This window comes from Chionomys nivalis, chromosome 9, assembly GCF_950005125.1.
Source record: "Chionomys nivalis chromosome 9, mChiNiv1.1, whole genome shotgun sequence".
Taxonomy (NCBI): domain Eukaryota; kingdom Metazoa; phylum Chordata; class Mammalia; order Rodentia; family Cricetidae; genus Chionomys; species Chionomys nivalis.
The window spans coordinates 24473167-24490434 of NC_080094.1; the positions used below are offsets into that span (position 1 = coordinate 24473167).

Sequence of the window (17268 nt, forward strand, 5' to 3'; positions counted from 1 at the left end):
CGGCCTTTTGCCAAGGCTGTTTGCCTTCTATAGTGACGTGAACACTGTCACTTCAACAGTCTTTGTGACTCACTGACAGGTGAGAATCGCTCCTTCTAGTGACCAGGCTGCAGAACCTTCCTGGTAACACTGTAGGTACCCTTCCACTTGGCAAAGCGGTCCAGCCAAATGTTGCTTTCTCTGCACTGCCTTCTTTCACACAGTCTCCTCCAGATCACTCCTTCCCATTGCAGTTTCAGGCAGCAGAAATGGCCCCACCATGGCTCCTGTCAGCTTGGTCCTCTTGTTGTGGGTCCCCTCAGTACTGTTCTCACAGAAGCTGCTGGAGGCAGGAGCTGTAGTCAGGAAAGCTGTCATTCTTGGAGCCTGGCCTGTGCTAAGTGCTTGGACACGCCCTTGCCTTAATCTTCAGAACCCCATGGGGTCAGTTCCCCTAAAAGCCCCATTTTAAAGAGAAACCAGTGGAAGTTTGAAGAGATTTAGTCACATCTCCTGCCTGAGGTTACCAGCCAGTCTGCCTGAATAGGAGCCCTTAGTGAGTACCGGCAATCACATGCCAGGTACTGGGCTGAGCCCTGAACACATTCCGTCCTCTGGGACACCTACTGCACCACCTCAGGGCTGGGAAACTCAGGGATAGGCCCTGGGAAGCTGGTCACAAGAGGGTCAGACTTTGGCTTGTGCTCTCTGGGGCCTGGTCATGCCTGCCACACTGATATACTGAGGCATGGCAGGCTTCTCCCTCTGACCTATCTGGGAGGTTACTAGCACCCCAACACCTGAGCAAGCCTTCAGCCCTGGGAGGTACTGGCTAGTGGATGTGTAACAAATGAGGGAACAGACAGTTGGGGATATGGACCCTGCCTCAGCCATTCTACAGTTATTTCCTGAAACCCAAAGGTACAGCCACCTCTCTCCCAGCCTCAGTGACCCCCCAGCACCCTGTTGTCCAGACAGCCCTGGAAGGAGCAGATCCATAAACATGAGGCTCCCCAAGTGCTCAGGAGGGACATTGGGCGTTGTACAAGTCCTCAATATTATTGCTTTATTGTCATTTAAATGGAGCCTGCCTCAAACAGGCCACCCAGTTCTAGCCACCAGCGCTGGACAAAACCTCCATTGAAAAGCCAATTACAATCACTCCGTCTAAATTGTCATGGATTTGTATAGAAAATTACATCTCCATTTAGTCCTGAAGCAACGTCCTGGGCAAGGACAGAGGGGAGGCTGGCCCATTTACCTCGCCAGCTCAGCGCGGGTGCCGCAGGCAGAGAGAAAGCCCAAGCTGCCGGTCTTGGCTAGCCCAGGAACAAAGGCCAGTTTGTGGGGGCCCAAAGAGAAGCTGGGCCTCTGAGGGCGTCTCAGATTCCAGGCCTGGGACGATGGACCCTGCAGTGCCAGCTGGTCTCCCCTGCTGGCAGCTCTGGCCAGACAAGCTTCTGACAGCCGGCTTTAGGCGGCCGTCAGCCCTGCCACTATCCAAGGGGCCTGGAGCTTGGCTTATGTCCCCACTGCCAGGAAATGAAGGAGGTTAGCCTGGGGATCACTGGCCTAGGCTCTTGAGAGCTTGGGTCATTCATTCATTCATTTATTCATTCATTCATTCGTCGCTACTGCTAAAGGGCCTTTGGGCAGCCTGAAAAGCACAGTAGCATAGAAATGAGCTCCAGCCCCAGGCGTCTTCAGACTCTGTCCTTAGTAGTCTTTTCGATTCTGAAATAGTTGTTGAGCACCTGTTCTGTGCCACAGAACAGGACATGGCTGCAGCCAGGACCAAAGGCTGCATCTCCTTGTCCCTTAAAGCCAAGGGGAGGTGTGCTCTTTTGTGAATGACCCAGACTCTGAAGAAATGAACAGGGACTCCCTGGGTTTTGTGGGAAGGGCTGTGTGAGTTGACCGTTCTAAAGGAATGAGCCTGAAGGGCAGTGCAGGCTGAAGAAACAGTACGTGTGCAGATGAGGGGGGCAGTGGGCTGGCTGGAACAGCAGTGGGAGCAGTGTTGCCTCGACGGGACACTTCTAAGACTTGGTTCACTTGAGCCGGGCGGTGGTGGCGCACGCCTTTAATCCCAGTACTTGGGAGGCAGAGGCAGGTGCATCTCTGTGAGTTCGAGGTCAACCTGGCATACAAGAGATAGTTCCAGGACAGACTCCAAAACTACAGAAAAACCCTGTCTCAGAAAAAAAAAAAAAGACTTGGTTTACTGTTCCAGCTGTTCTTCCCAGGGTCAGCCCCTGCCCAGGCGGACCTCAGAGTGTGGACACTCTCATGCTCACCTGTGCATGTGCATGAAGCCAGGGGTTCTGATATCATGCACTGTGAGTATGACGGTAGTTAACTGTGTGTGAGACTGTCCCGTGACTCCATATGGTTGTGTGGCTGTGAGGTCATGTTCATGTATGCAGCTATGACTGCTGTCATGCGTTGACAGTCACATTTCCGGTGGCCTCGCCCACACACAGTGTTCTCAGACTGGCTGTATGCGGCTGGGTCAGACTGTGTGCCATGGCCTAAACATTGTCTTGGCCTAGCGGAACACCTGGCTGGGAAGGCTGGCGAGCACAGAAGCTGTGCTAGGGCACGGCAGATGGGTGCAGTAGGTAAGGAGGGCAGAGTTCCCCTCCTCCCCACCCAGCCCTACCAGGTAGACTGGCCAATGCAAAAACCCCATTAGGGACTGCTCTGTGTACAGAAAACAAGTTCTTCTGGTATCAGCTCAAGTTTGGCAGGAAGTGGCTTTTGGGTGGCAGGAAGTTGGATTCAGCTCATATCAGTGCCAACTGAGGGAGCAGGAGAGCAGTTATCTAGGGTTAAACAGAGTTACCAAGAAGAGGGGCCCCCAACTCCCCATACCCGATAGTGTTGAGGGCCAGCCTACCCCTCCTGGTCATTTGCGATGATGGCGGAGGACTGGAAAGAAGAACTGCCTCAGTCACATGTCTGCTGGGTCTCAGAGCAGGCAGCCCACGACCCACCTTTCCAAGGTCACCAGAGCCAGGTACTCACAATTACCTAAAGATAAAAAAACCTGAGCCGAGGACCAGAGCTGGTGGGACAGAGGCATGCAGAGTCTGAGTGCTGGTAGAGACCTGTAGTATGCCCACAGTGCAGAAGGCCAGCCCGTGGACATGAGGTTCTGAACCCATTTTCCAGATGTGGGGCACTAAGACCAGAATGCCTCACATGTTCAACCAAACCTGGGATCTAGGTTTGATTCTAAAGCACAGGTTTTTTTCCAGATCACTTCCTGTGCACTGTGGCTATCTAGAAAGTGGTGCCCCACTGAGGAGTTAGCCCAGTTGTCCAGGGACAAGCCAGGATCAGACTTGAACAAGGTGGCTGCTTTTACCATGCAACAGGGAGTGCTTGGCTCTGGCAGTGCAGACAGAGAAAGTCAAGGCCCTGCCCTTGGGCTGGTATTCAGCCACTGTAACTGGCCAGAAAGGGAGTTCTCCTAAGGCCCAGCCCTAGACCAGCTGTGTCCCTGACCCCTACTCGAGCCCCTGGCAAGGAGGCTGCTGGCCCTGTTCTCATCCTCAAAGCAGCACCAAGCTGTTCTCTGGCTGAGATGCTGATTTGAAACTCAGTTTGCATGTCGTTTGCACATTACTCAGTGTGTGTCAGAAGGTACGAACATCTCCCTTTCCGGGAGAGGGCTGCCTGCCGGAGGCCCCCCTGCCCTCCTCCAGACAGCAAAAATGCCAGCCGGCTAGACGGGAGCTACGCCCTGGCCTCTGACAGCACCCGCCTGCTGCCACCTCCCCCATTCCCTCCTCGAGCCAAATTTAGGCTGCTCTGCTACTGAGAGATGGGGAGAGAGGAGGCAGGAAACCCTGAGATGGAGGCTGCTAAGCCAAAGCCCCTGTATAGGGCGGGGCTGCCCCAGGGGTACCCTGTCCCTAAAGCCCTGGGCCTAGCCTCCCCCCTTTTCTCAATGGAATGAAGCATAATTGGGGAACACTGGATTCTGTGCTGCAATCCAGGGTCCTGGCTGCCTTGTCCATCATGGATGTGAGGGGGGAGGTGAAGAAGAGGTCATGGCCAGGGCAGTGGAGAAGGGATCAAATAGCGTTCTCCTGCCCCAGACACTAGCTGCCATTGGTCCCAAGAGCTGGCTCTCCTTATCTGAACTTCCTGCCTTTCCTTGGCATGCCCCCTTATTGTGGGGTGGGAGGCTCTGGGTCCAACTGAGTCTGAGGGGGACTGACCTCTTTCCTAAAGCATCCCAAGGCCAGCTTCCTGTCCTGGTTTGTCTTAGTTTTTCTATCTGGGAAACAGGGAGGGAATGACTTCCAAGTGACTGTGCTGAGACCTAGGGTTTCTGGAAGGCTGGACATAAATTAGGAACAGTGGCTTCAGGTCTAGAAGCTTCCTGGATTTTTCAGTGACTTGGAGAGGTGGCTTGTAACAGTGCTGGGGACAGGACATGAGCAAGCTGAGCCAGGAGAAACGGAAAAGAGGGAAGCTGGATTGTAGCCCCCTCAACACAGAGGTGGGTTAATAGATCCCACTAGCTGGAGCATGGATCCCAGAGTAGGGCTGCCTGGGTGTGGAGGCCAGCATCACTTTTCTGCATCTCTTTCCTCACCTGTAAGATGAGAGTAATAAATCCCCTGGGCTTCTGGAAGGTGAAATGAGGCACTGAATGTCTGGCACATAGTAGGTGCATCACGATGCCAGCCATCAGTGTGATTGTTTTGTCCCCCAGAGTAGTTGTGAGGTCCCAAAGTTGTCACAGATGTGAAGGGAAGGCATTGTGGTTCTGTGGCCAAATGGGAGCCATCAGGATGGGTGTTTAAGTCTGCATGACCCTGGGCAAATGGCCACACCCCGCTGAGCCTTGGGAGAGGAGCGGTGAGGCGCTTACCTCGGAGGGTCTGGGAAGACTGCACCAGCCCAGGCTTGGCACAGCGCCTGGCACATAGTGGGCAGTCCCTGAAGGTTCCAGTGGTACCGCCCCGCACAAAGGACAGGTGGGCAGCGTCGGGATGGAGGGCGGAGCAGGGCAGGTGTGTGGAGAGCGAGGAGGCGGGGCAGGAGCCGGAGGGAGAGGGTGGACGGGCGCGCGCGCAGCAGGTGCGCGTGGGATGGGCGGGGCCCCCGAGCGGGCGGGGTCTCCAGGTGCGCGGGCACGCGCAAGGAGGCGGATGCCCTGGGTGCGCGGCCGCAAAGCGTCCCTGTGTCTTTAACGGCCCCCCTCCCCACGTCCCCCCACCCCTTTGTGCACCCCCCCAGCCGGGCTGCAGCCGCGGAGCCGTCCCCCCTGCACTGACAGCTGGTATCTAATTACTGTGTGAGAATGGAAAGTCAGGCTGTCCCAGCTCCGGGGAGAGGGGATTAACGTCTCCTGCAGAATACACTTCCTCTGGTGGGTTGCCATGGTTACTCTCATTACCTGCCTGCCCGCGAGGAGCCGCGCGAGCCGCTCCAGCAGGCCCTCCGAACCCGGGCCGGTACACATACGCGCACGCGCACGCGCGTGCGCGCGCCTGTCCTCCCCCCGCCCCTTCTCCGGGGGCGGGGGGCGCACACGCGCGTGCGCCGTGGGGAGCGCGAGCGAGCGGTCTCACCCCTGCCCCTCATCCCGCCCTAGCAGCTGTCAGCGGCGCGCGCGGCCCGCCAGCCCCTGCGCGCGCTGTCAACAGTCATTAGCGCGCACCGCGCCCCTCCCCCTCGCCCCCCCCCAGCTTGGGGTGGGGCCCGCACCTGGGGCCCCCTGCTCGTTAGCGTACCCGGGCCTCCCGCTTAGGTCCGGAGGGACCTGTCGGGCTCAGTGCCTCCTCCTTCTGCCTAGAACCCATTCAGCGGTCCGGTCCCCAATCCCAGTCCTCGGGAGCCGAGACTCTCGAGGGAGGCGGGACCCCAGAGTCTCAGAGGGCGCCCGTCCTGCAGTGGTGACGACAGCGGTCATTTATGAATGTCTCGAGAGGGCAGGCATGTTTGTGCTTCGTTTGGGGTTCCCGCAAGCCCTCCTGTGAGGTGGTGAAAGCCATGGTGCATATGGTGTCATTTCACATTTGAGGAAACTGAGGCTCAGCCCTCCTCATCTGAGGGCAGGGCTGGCCTGTCGTCAGGTTCTGACTCACTTCTAGGAGCACTCTTATTGCTCAGATCAGCCAGACTCCTGCAGCCAGCCCTGACCCTGCAGTATCTCCCAAGGAGGGCTTCGTTCCAGTCTGTCACCTATTTCCCCAGCCCGTCTCTTTCCCAAAAGTGTTGCTTTGGGCCGCTGCACTCCCTTCCCTTCCCCTACCCTGTCAGGTACCCCCAGAGTTAAAGCCAAAAAGAAAGAGAGAGAGAAAAAAAAAAAAAAAAAGAGCAGAAAAGGAAAAGGCTACTGGGAGCATCTTGAAGGATGTGGCACCTCGCAGTGGTTTTGGGGTCCATCCCGGGCAATTTCTCAGTGGCCCAGGGAGTGCATGTCCATCCTCGGCGTGATTTGAAAGATAGAGGTGCAGCGAAGCAGAAAGGAGGTCTTGGAATATGTGAGGCTGTTCCAGATGGCAGGTGCGACTCTGTGGCAGTGCTCCGCACTAACAGTTGGAGATTGAGCACGAGGGTGGAGAAGAGGCAGGTGCTACATTGAGCCCTTCGTGCCTTGCATATGCATTTATTTATGGGGGGGGGGTCCTCTGCCCCATCCAGGTCTTCAGAGCTCGGTGGCACTGGGGGCCAGAGAATTCCAGGGCGAGCCTAGTTTTGAAGGGATTGCTTCTTTTCAGTTAGGTAATATGGTCAGGAGAAATAAACATTGTTTCTCGTATTTGAGCAGGGCCCTTCTTGGCCACCTGATTGCCCCTTACAAATCCTCACCAGCTGCTCCTGGGACTCTGAGAGAGACTTTCAGAGCTTTGGATGAAGCTCTCTCATTCTACTTTTCGGTTTTCTGTGGTTTTAAGATCTCTCCACCTCCTCCCTACCCCTCTGTGGCTCCTCTGCAGGGGGCTGACTCCTCCCTTTGGTTCTTCTTTTAGCTCCATTCAGGGCTTGGAGTAAGACTTAGGCTATTCCTTATCCTGAAACTTCCCAAATTCAAGTCCTGGCCAAATTGATTAAAGTGGGGAACAAGCCCTGTCAGTGCCGGGGAGGAGCATGGCCAGTGCCTTTTGCTGTGTTCTCAGCTTCTTTACTGGCTGGCCTAGATGGGATGGAGCAGCATCATTGAGTTTGCCTGCGCAATCAACCCCCTGAAGCCCCAAACTCCCACACAAGTGGAAGCCAAAGGTTTTTCCCCTGGGGTGTGTTCTGCTGACTGATGCCATCCTCCAGCAGCAATCCCGTTGATTTTCATGCCTCGTTAAGACTTGGATCTGGAATGCACCAAGACCGCATATTTTAAGGACTTTCTCCATGGTTCCTTCCTCTCCCTTAGGAGGAACCCACTTGAGAAATGTCCCTGTTTTTAGCAACCTCCTCTCGACCATGGCCTTCCTGTGGCTGGGAAGCCTGGTGCCCTATTACAGTGATGGTGCTGGACTGAAAGGTGCCCCGCGGAGTGAAACGGTTTCCCACCTTGATGAGTATGTAACGTATTACTACAGATGATGACAGAACTGCCGTCCACTTGTACTTTGTGGCTACCAAGACCAGGGGTCTGTGGGAGATGGTCAAGATTCCATCAGAGGGCTTGACCTAAGGAATACTCCCAAGGATTGCTTTGAGGTCACTTGGCAGGAGCTTACTGGCTGGCTGAGTTGCACTGGTTCCTCTTATTGGTCTTCAGCCCTGTATATAGCAATCTCCTTTTGATGAGTATTCTGGTCACTTGAAGAAACTGAAGAATCCAGAAAGTCCCTGTCAAGACCCTCCTAAAGTAACTTTGCCAAGAAGTCAAAGTGCAGGATCAGGCTTGCCAGGGGCTGTCCATATACCTGTAATCCACAGTAAGTTTCTGGGCAGATTTCTTGAATGTATAGTAACATTGCCCAATAAGAGTCCTCACCCCCTCCATTGGGATAGGAAGCCTTCGCTAGAGATGAAAACATTAACACACAAGGCCTGGAAGCCCAGAACATGTCTCAGTCGTGGAGATGTTCTAATCAGCATTTCTCAAAATCCTCTTGCATTATAGTCGTTTGGGATAGACTTTTTAAAACCTCACAGCAAAGGCTTGGTAGACTGAGATATGTGGGTTTTGTTTGTTGTTTGTTTTTGGAGGCAGAATCTTATGTAGCCTAGGCTGACCTTGAGCTCCCTATACAGTGAAAATTGGCTTGAACTTCTGATACTCCTGCCTGTACTCTGTAAGTGCTGGTATCATGGGTGGAAATCATCATGTATGGTTTGTATGGTGCCAGGGATTGAACCCTGGGCTTCATGCATGCTAGACATGCACTCTACCTACCAATCCATATCCCCAGCCCCCAAACACCCATTTTTAGCAACTGTTCATATGATTCTTTTTTGTATGTTTTATTTAATGTGCACTGGTGTTTTGCTTACATATATATATATATATATATATATATATATATATATATATATATATATATATATATATATCTGTGTGGTGAGGGTGTTGGATTCCCTGGAACTGGAGTCACAGACAGTTGTGAGCTACTATGTGGATCCTCTGGAAGAGTAACCAGTGCAGCTGCACCATCTCTCCAGCCCCCCTTTTTAAACTTTTGCTTGTTTTTGTTTTTTAAGATGGGGTTTCTCTTGTGTAGCCTGTAAACCAGAGTAGCCTCGAACTCAGAGATTCGCCTTCCCCCGCATCCTGAGTATTGGGATTCAAGGTGTGCACCACCACCGCTCAGTTCTCATGTAGGGCCCACATTTGGAGGATCAGAGTTTTAAATATTTTGAAACATCAGTTACAATTAAAGTAGACATTTTGTGATTGTTTCAGTTGCTTGGAAACCAACTTGATCAGAATTCAAATGGGCTAGCTTTAAGGGAACTGGCAATGTCTAAGAAAGTTGGTAGTTCTACAATTTTCAAAATGAATATCATGTCCAGTTAGGTTAGTTAGGGTCTGTTTGGTTGTTCAGGAGTTGGATAGTTCTTTAGTATGTTACCATGGAAATGTTCTTTCTTACAGAGAAAAATCTCCCAATGTCCTTTCCCATGAAATGCTATAGAGTTTCTTCCCGTCATTCCCACCTGGCATTTCTGGAAGCTGGGAGAGTCAGGAGAAGCCAGGTCCCCTCTGATCCAGTCCCATAAAAAAATGAAATTTCTTTCTCAGCACTGGATTCGATGATGCTGACTTGGGTCCTAGGCAGAAGTGGGTGGGCAGAGGCATCCCAAGGCTAAGGAGAACCAGAGCACTTGCCTGGTATGTACAAGGCCCTGGACTCAGAATCATCAGTCCAGGGCAGGAGGTGGGGGTAGACAAGTTTCCCAAGGCTATCGGGAAGACACTTTGTGTACCCTTAACTCCTGTCTGCATTCCCAGCTAGAGAAGGAATACCCCTCCTGCAGCATTTACCAGAAAGGTCACATGACCTTCATGGATGCAGGACTTGTGACTGCTGACAGATTGCTTTGTTACCTTCTTCCTGGGTTCTCGTTGAAGGCCAGACATACATTCTGGTGTTCTTCCTTTAGGGTTTTACTCACACAATGACCAGGTGGCCCCAACTCACTAGAGGACTAACCTTGTGTGATCTGAGTTCTTTTTGTTACAGGCCCTCCCCTACCAGAGACAGGACCCAAGGTTAAAAATATGTAATTAGTCTTTTTTTTTTTTTTTTTTAATTTTTGACTTCCTATATGGCCCCCAATCTGGTCTGAAATTCTCTTAGTAGCCGAGGTTGGACTTGTCCTTGAACTCCTCCACTGAAAGTGCTGGGATTATAGGTGTGTGCCACCACGCCCTGCTGAGCAATCAGTTTTTAAAGAGGGAGTTAGTGATAAATGTTCCCTTGAAGTTTCCCTGGGATAATTTTATGGTCACACTGGACCAGGTGCAAAGCCACTGCTTACCCAAGTGTACCTAAGAATAGCAGTGGGAGGGTAGGCCTGGGACAGGACAGGCACTCGGTAATATCTTTTGCTGTTCTATCTAGGTATATTCGTTTGGGAGTTTTTTGTTTGTGTGTTTGTGTTTTGAGACAAGGTCTCACTTTGTAGCTCTGGCTGGCCTGGAACTTGATGTGCAGGCCAGACGAGCCTCAAATCCCCAGAGATTATGGGGCTGAAGTGATGGCTGTTCTTCCAGAGGTCCTGAGTTCAATTTCCTGCAACCACATGGTAGCTCGCAACCATCCGTAATGAGATCTGGCGCCCTCTTCTGCCCTGTAGGCATACATGCAAGCAGAACACTGTATCCATAATAAATCTTAAAATAAAAATCTCACAGAGACCCACCAGCCTCTGCCTCCTAAGTACCGGGATTAGTGGTGTGCACTAACACACCTAACAACCATTAGGTTGGACTCAAGAAAAACTTACTTGTCCAAGTTTGAGGACAGCCTAAGCATATTATTTGAGAATGAAATAAGACTATACATCTCTGAATGTGGATATTATCTCATGGGATTCAGTTTGTAGCTGACTAGATCAGAGTGACAAAGGCAAATTCCTAAGCACAAAGTGTTTTCAAGGGGGCTGGAAAAATGGCTTAGTGGTTGAGAGCACTGGCTGCTCTTCCAGAGGCCCTGAGTTCAATTCCCAGTAACCACATAGTGGCTCACAACCGTCTGTAATGGAATATGATGCCCTCTTCTGTCATTTGCAGGCATACATGCAAAATAGAGCACTCATGTGCATGAATAAATACCCCCCCCCCTTTTTTTTTGAAAAAAAAAAAGGTGTATTAGAGGAGGCTGGAGAGATGGCTCAACTGGCTGCTTTTGCAAAGTACCTGGGTTTAGTTACCTGCATTGACATGGTGGCTCACAACTGACTGTAACTCTAGTGCCAGGTGATCGAGTGTCTCTTTCGACCTCAGTGGACATCAGACATACACAGGGTGCACATACATTTAAGCAGACAAAACATCCAAACACATAAATAAACTGAGATTTTGTTTGCTCGTTTTTGAGACTTGTTATCACAGTATAGCCCTGACTGGTCTGGGACTCATTATGTAGTCTAGGCTATCATCAGACTCGCAGAGATCCACCTACCTCTGCTGTCTGAATGCTGGACTAAAGGCTTGTGCCACCACAGCCAGCAGTGTCTTTTTAAAGAAATAACTGAGCTTGGGGTTGTAGCACACACTAGTAACCCCAGCACTGTAGAAGTAGAAGCAGGAGGACTAGAGAGACAGCTCAGTGATTAGAGCACCAACTACCCTTCCACAGCATGTGGGTTCAATTCCCAGCAAACATAGTCGCTCACAACTGTAACTCTAGTTCCAGCATGTCTAACACAGCTCTTCACATGTGTGGTGCACATATATATATGTGCAGATAAAAAAATATGCACAGATAATAAAAATAAATCTTAAAAACAAAATCTCTGTGAGTTCAAGGCCAGCCAGAACTGTCTCAACTCTGTCAGGGCAGTATTTGAAGATCTCCAAATGCTGGCAGTTACCAGTTAGCTAATAAACAAGCCGGCCATTGCTGAGCCCATAAAGACAGTTTAGGACTTCAGAGGGCTGGGAACCCTCCTCCCCCTGAGAAGGAGGTAAAAATGAGTTCTGGCGAGTTTGAACCTGGAAAGACATGTAATTTCATAGTTCATCTCGTAAGTGACCACTAGGGAAACTGGACGTCTGCCCACAGTGCAGAGCGGTGATGGTGGAACAGCATGTAGCCTCCCTGCACCCGTGCATTGTACACATACATATGTGCTTACACAGATACCTGCTGTTTGAGGGGTCCCCACTGAAATAGATCCTGACTAGCAAGAGAGCTGTATCCGGCAGGTGCGGCCTTAGCCCAGAGTCATCATACAGAAATGCGGGGGGTTCTAGGGTTCAACAGCCCATACCACAGATGCCCCAAGCTGGCCGGCGGCTAAAACGCTTTCCCATTCTATCGTCATTGCCTATCTGTCTGCAAAGTCAAGGGATAAAATAGAAGCCTGTCTGTTGCATGCTGCTAAGACAACTTCTTCAACTCCAAAGTCTGAGGGCCTAAGCTAGCTGTGCCTGTCCTGTTTCCAGGCATGCCCCTAACCATCAGAACCTCCCAGAGTTGTAGTGTGCAGCTCTGTCACACACTCAGAAACTTGGCCAGTCACAAAGCACTTCTTTTTATACAGGGTCTCATTTCTTTCTTTTTTAAAAATTATCTTTATTCTATGTGCGTTGGTGTCTTACCTGCATGTATATCTGTGTGAGGGTGTCAGATTTTGGAGTTACAGGCAGTTGTGAGTGCTGGGAATTGAACCCCAGTCCTTTGGAAGAACAATCAGTGCTCTTAACTCCTGAGCCATCTTTCCAGCCCCAGGGTCTCTCTTCTTTATGTATCCCTGAATGTCTAACTTGCTATGTAGACCAGGCTGGCCCCAAACTCACAGAGCTATACATGAAGGCATGCACCACCACACTCATTCCAATGTGTTCCTTAATAACAGTGTTTATGGGAAGAGCCCTGCCTGCCAGGCTTGGTACAAGTGCTGCGCCCGCTCCCATTTTGTCCTGATAGAAGTTTGTAGGCAATAGAGTTCTTTCTTCCCCTTTGATAGATGAAGAGCACGAGGCTCAACGATGCAGGAACACCAGCTACTCAGGACCACACGGCACCTATATACGGGGTGGAGCATGTCCACACCGTGTGGCTCTGCTGCTGCTAGCCAACTGCCTGCTCAACTGCAGTCGTTCATCAATAACCCCCCATGTACCAGGCGTTTTTCTTGGTGTGAGCCAGCACATGAATCCCACACCTCCACAGGGCTGCTGTCCTTGAGCCTGCCTCCTCTGGGGAGGGATTGTCTTAAGAGTTGTATCTTTGGGTGCATCATCCAGCCCCTTCCGCACCGTTTGTTCTTGATCTCTGAAGTCCCCTAGAGCCAGCCCAATCTTCCCCTAGGGAGATGATGGCTGAGAGCTGGTGTCCCCAGATCCATGGACCTTGTATTCTGAGGGCCAGGGAAATACCTTCATGGCACACTGGCCTCACCTAGAACTCAAGCCTTGTAGTCTCCCTAAGGCCTCTTTCCTCAGGGGTGTGACGCCTGGGGCTGGGATGCAGGTGCCTCCCACAGCCGCTGCAAGGAACTCAGTCTTCATCTTGACATACCTTGTTGGGCCTGAGAAGCCTGAGAAGAGGCTTGGGGCCCATAGCCATCAGGCTCCTAGCCCTGCCACATCCACATGGCCTCCAGCCTGTTTTTCTGTGCATCTCCCCACACAAAGAGCCTGGGTTCTGTGGCTGCCTTCAGCTGCTGAAGTGGGGAGGGAGAAAAGCAGTGAAAAGCTCTTCCGAAAGGCCTGGGCGAAGGCAGGAGCCACCCAGGTGATGGGAGCTGGTCCCCTGGGACCCCGACCCAGGACCACAGTGAAAGGTTACTGCTAATTGGCAAACTCCTGATGGGGCCCCGCATCTATTTAGCACTCCCCCTCCCCAGAGACTTCTAGGATGGTCTTGGCACAGCGTGTGATTCGAGAGCTCTCTGGGAGTCTGGCACAATCTGTCTGAATTGTGAACATTGAGCCTCTTGGTTTCCTAATTTGTACTGGTGTTGTCGTGTTTCTCTGCCCATTGTTGCTGGTAGATTTAGGAGCCCCTCAGCCACCCTGACTTTAGTACCCTCCCCCAGACCCAGTGGGCGCCCTCTTCTCTCCAACCTCTAGCCAGACTGTTGGAGGCCATGCTGGGCCAGGGAGCAGCAAAGTCCCTACCCCCACCCCTGACCTGTGGCCTGGCCTCAGGGCCCAGCTCTCACCCACCATCAACCCTGACACTAACACCGCTTGTCCATCCTGTCACAGGGGGCAGATGGCCTGTCGGAGCCCGAGGGCATCTCTCTGAAGCGGGTTGCTGTGGTGGAAGATTTCTTTGACATCATCTACTCGATGCACGTGGAGAGCTCCGCAGAGCCAGGCAAAGCCCCCAAGCACGCTGGGCAGAAGAAAACCTACCGAGCGGTGAGATTTCTGTCTCTGCCTCTGCTGGCAGCCCCAGGCCTTGGCAGGAGGCCATGGGCTCCGCACATGTTGGGCGGGAGGCGGGGCAGGGAGCTGAGGCGTGATGAAGCGGCCTTTGGGGATCCAGGGGGGCATGGGGCAAGGGCATGGCAGCCAGAGATGGCTCACAGGGTGAGGGGCGGGCTCTGCGGTCAGAGCACAAAGGAGAAGCAGGTTGAAGGGAGGGAGAGGGAGAGAAGGAGAGGGGTTGGGCAGGGCAGGGAGGAAGCCTCCTTCCCCAGTTTCAGCCTCTTGTAGCCTGCTGGGGGAGCACAGATAATAAGAATTGCAGGGGCCAGTGCTTCCACAGCATGGCATGGACTGCTTGCCAGCCTGCCCTAGATGCCTCCTGCGTAGGAGCTTAGTCAGGTTTACCGCACACTGTCAGCCAGTCCTGTGAGTTCTCCAGAGGCTCTGGGTCTGAGGACCTGCTTCCTACCTTCAAGAGGTTACAATTTGGGGCCAGAGAGGCTGAAGGCAGAGAGATAAACACAAAAGGAGAAATGTCTCCATGACCTGCTTTGAGAGAGCAAGAACCCCATACCTGGGGGACTTCATGGAGAAGGCAACATGTATACTGGCTACCTCTAGGAGGGCAGAAAGGAGTGGAATGGCTCCCTAGAGAAACAGTACACACCAGGGAGTTGGAAAATAGAGCAGAAGCTCCAACCTTCAGGAGCCTGCTAGGCCAAGGCCCCTCCCGTATTGGCCCCACACGAGTCTGTACCTGCAGCTCATGCCCAGGTCTGAGCCCACAAACCAGACATTGTATTCTCAGCTGAGTCCTTACAGCCCTCCTGTGACTAAGGCACTGTGGTCCATTTCCTAGTTAAAGGAACAGACCCAGAACCTCCAGCCTCCTGTCCGAGGTCACACAGATCCTGAGAAGCAGTAAGCTGGTGTCTTCCAGGCCCTCCATGTTGATTTTCTCTTTAGAATCCTATAGTTCTGTCTTTCTAGGGCCAGGCCTGCCCCCTACACCAGGTGTGAATGTCTCTTGTGTGTAGACAGCCTTGGGCAGTTGTGGAGATGGCCCGTGTAGGTATGATTTCCCCACATGGCCCAATTCACAGAATCCAAAATTCTAGAGATCCTTGTCCTCAGGTGATGGCCTTTGTCCGAATGGTTATTTAGCTCCTTGCCTTTTCATGCAAGCCTGTGCACCATGCGAATACAGTACCCATGGAGACCAAAAGACAGCATTAGGGACTGGAGTTATAGATAGTTGTAAGTTGCTGTATGAGTGCTGAGAATTGAGCCTGTGTCTTCTAGAAGAGCAGCCGGTGCTCTCAACCACTGAGCCATCTCTTTTTAGGATGGGTCCTCTGCTAGGGGCCTGGAGAAGTGAGGAACCAAGCTGAGGGCCATAGGACTGTCACCCTGTCTTCCCAGCCCTCCTGCTGGCAGTATATGTGCCCATGAGAAAGGAAGCCAGTCTGAGGTTATTCCAAATGAAGCCGTAGAAGGGAGGACCATCAGTCTGAACCAGCAGGGTCCCTTTGGAATCGAGAAGGCAGTGTTTGCTCATCATTGAGTCTAACAGTGCTGGGCCCATATGCCAGGCTGTATCCTCAGCCCTTTCCAGTTTCACCTTATAAGTCAGATCCATATAAAGGCCACAGGCATGAAGCAGGGCCTTCTGTGAGCCCCATTTTAAGGTGAGAGCCACAGCCTGCCTGAGGTCACCCAGCTGGGGCAGAGCCTGGCAACTGACCAGTATCTCTGCTTCCTTGCCACAGGTCTCCCGAGGCAAACTATCATGCCAGCTACTGGCTATTGTCAGGCACGTGGGCCTGACTGTCTGGATCTGGTGACTTCCCTGGCTCCTCAGTGCCTAGCACCAAACCTTGTTCACAGGCAATCCTCAATGGTGTCTGGGGCCTCTGAGACATCCGGTCTTGCTAGCCCTTGTGTGCTGGACTAAGTGGATGAACAGCTAGCCCTTTACACTTCCTGGCTTCTGGTCTGTATGCTGCCATGTGCCCCATTTCTCTGATCAGCCTGGAGCTGGCACATGACTGGCATGGAGCCAGCTGCACACACAGCTGGAATTTCAGCACAGGGCCAAGGCTGAGCCCAGCAGGCCAGGTCCCTTCTGCAGTGGTTCAAGGCCAAGGAGCCGGTGTTTCCTGTTCCCCCTGTGCCTCTCCACTCTTCTCTCTCTCTCCTATCTGCCACCTTTCTTGTGCCACCCTCTTTCTGTTTCTGGGGCAGAGGTGGTACCTGGATGCCTTGTTCTCTTCATCTTATCTGCTTCTATTCCCCTCCACCCCAGCCTAGCTCCTCAACCTTGCTCTGCAGGTAGGAGCTCCCCCACCCTGCCCATTGCCTTTAGAAAGAGCCCCCAAGCAAACCCTGTGCTGACGGCTGTAGAGCGGCACAGCCTGGCACTGCAGGGTTTCATCAAGCCCTCGGATGAGCGGTTTTTGGATCTGTCACTGTGTATTTTGCCAAAACTGAACCCTGGGTCTGATATTCCATCTTTAAGGCACAAGGACTTGAAAATTTTTCCAGGCCTGAAGTATCTTAAGGGGTTGGGAGACAGTAGGGACTGGGCAGCCATGTTCGTGGCACTAAGGGAGGCCAAGTCTTCAGGAGAGGAAAGAGTCTTTCTAGCAACACCATGAATTAGAGAGGAAGGGCTATGAGCTTGTAGGGCCTGGAGTCTTTAAGAGTCAGGAAAAAAAGGCATTTCCATCAGATGATACAGGGGAGCCCCCTTTTGAGCAGGGAGCCCCACCATAGCCTTCCAAACAAGGCAACCCGACAGCCCAAGGGTCCCACGAGTTTCGCGAGTTTCACGGCGCTAAATACACAGAAAGTTCAAGGTTGTTCAAGTTCCCTGAGCCGTTTTCTCAAATACTTCCCTGATCTCTCTCAATCAGGGTTGGAGGAACCCTTTCACTTCCTCTTCCCTCCAGGGACGCTAGAGGCCAGATCTGGCTACCCAGGCCACTTTGGAGTTGAGGCCAGATGTGGTCAACAGCTGTTCCAGGCCCACCATGGTGCTAATCCACCACAGGGCAGAAGGAGGCTCTTGTAAAGTGGTGCAAATCCCCATCCCACCCCACCCACCTCGTTGGCTTCTGAGTTGGGGAGCAAAAATGGGCCTTGCAAATCAGGGACTTGACAGGTAGATTCTACTCTCTCCCTGCCCGTGAAATCTCTCAGTTTTTAACACTGGGGAAAACAGAAAAGGGAAATCCACACATGGTTTCAAGGTCCCAGCAGGAGACTTTGAG

General features: G+C 52.3%; 1 protein-coding gene across 2 annotated transcripts in view; it reads left to right on the forward strand.

Moving 5' to 3' along the window:
* Nol4l (nucleolar protein 4 like) overlaps positions 1–17268 on the forward strand; it is a 120201-nt gene that overhangs the window by 32771 nt on the left and 70162 nt on the right. For both annotated transcript variants that reach the window (XM_057780825.1, XM_057780824.1), the window contains exon 2: positions 13832–13987. In XM_057780825.1, the coding sequence (XP_057636808.1) occupies positions 13832–13987 (156 nt within the window). The remainder of the gene's footprint in view (positions 1–13831; positions 13988–17268) is intronic.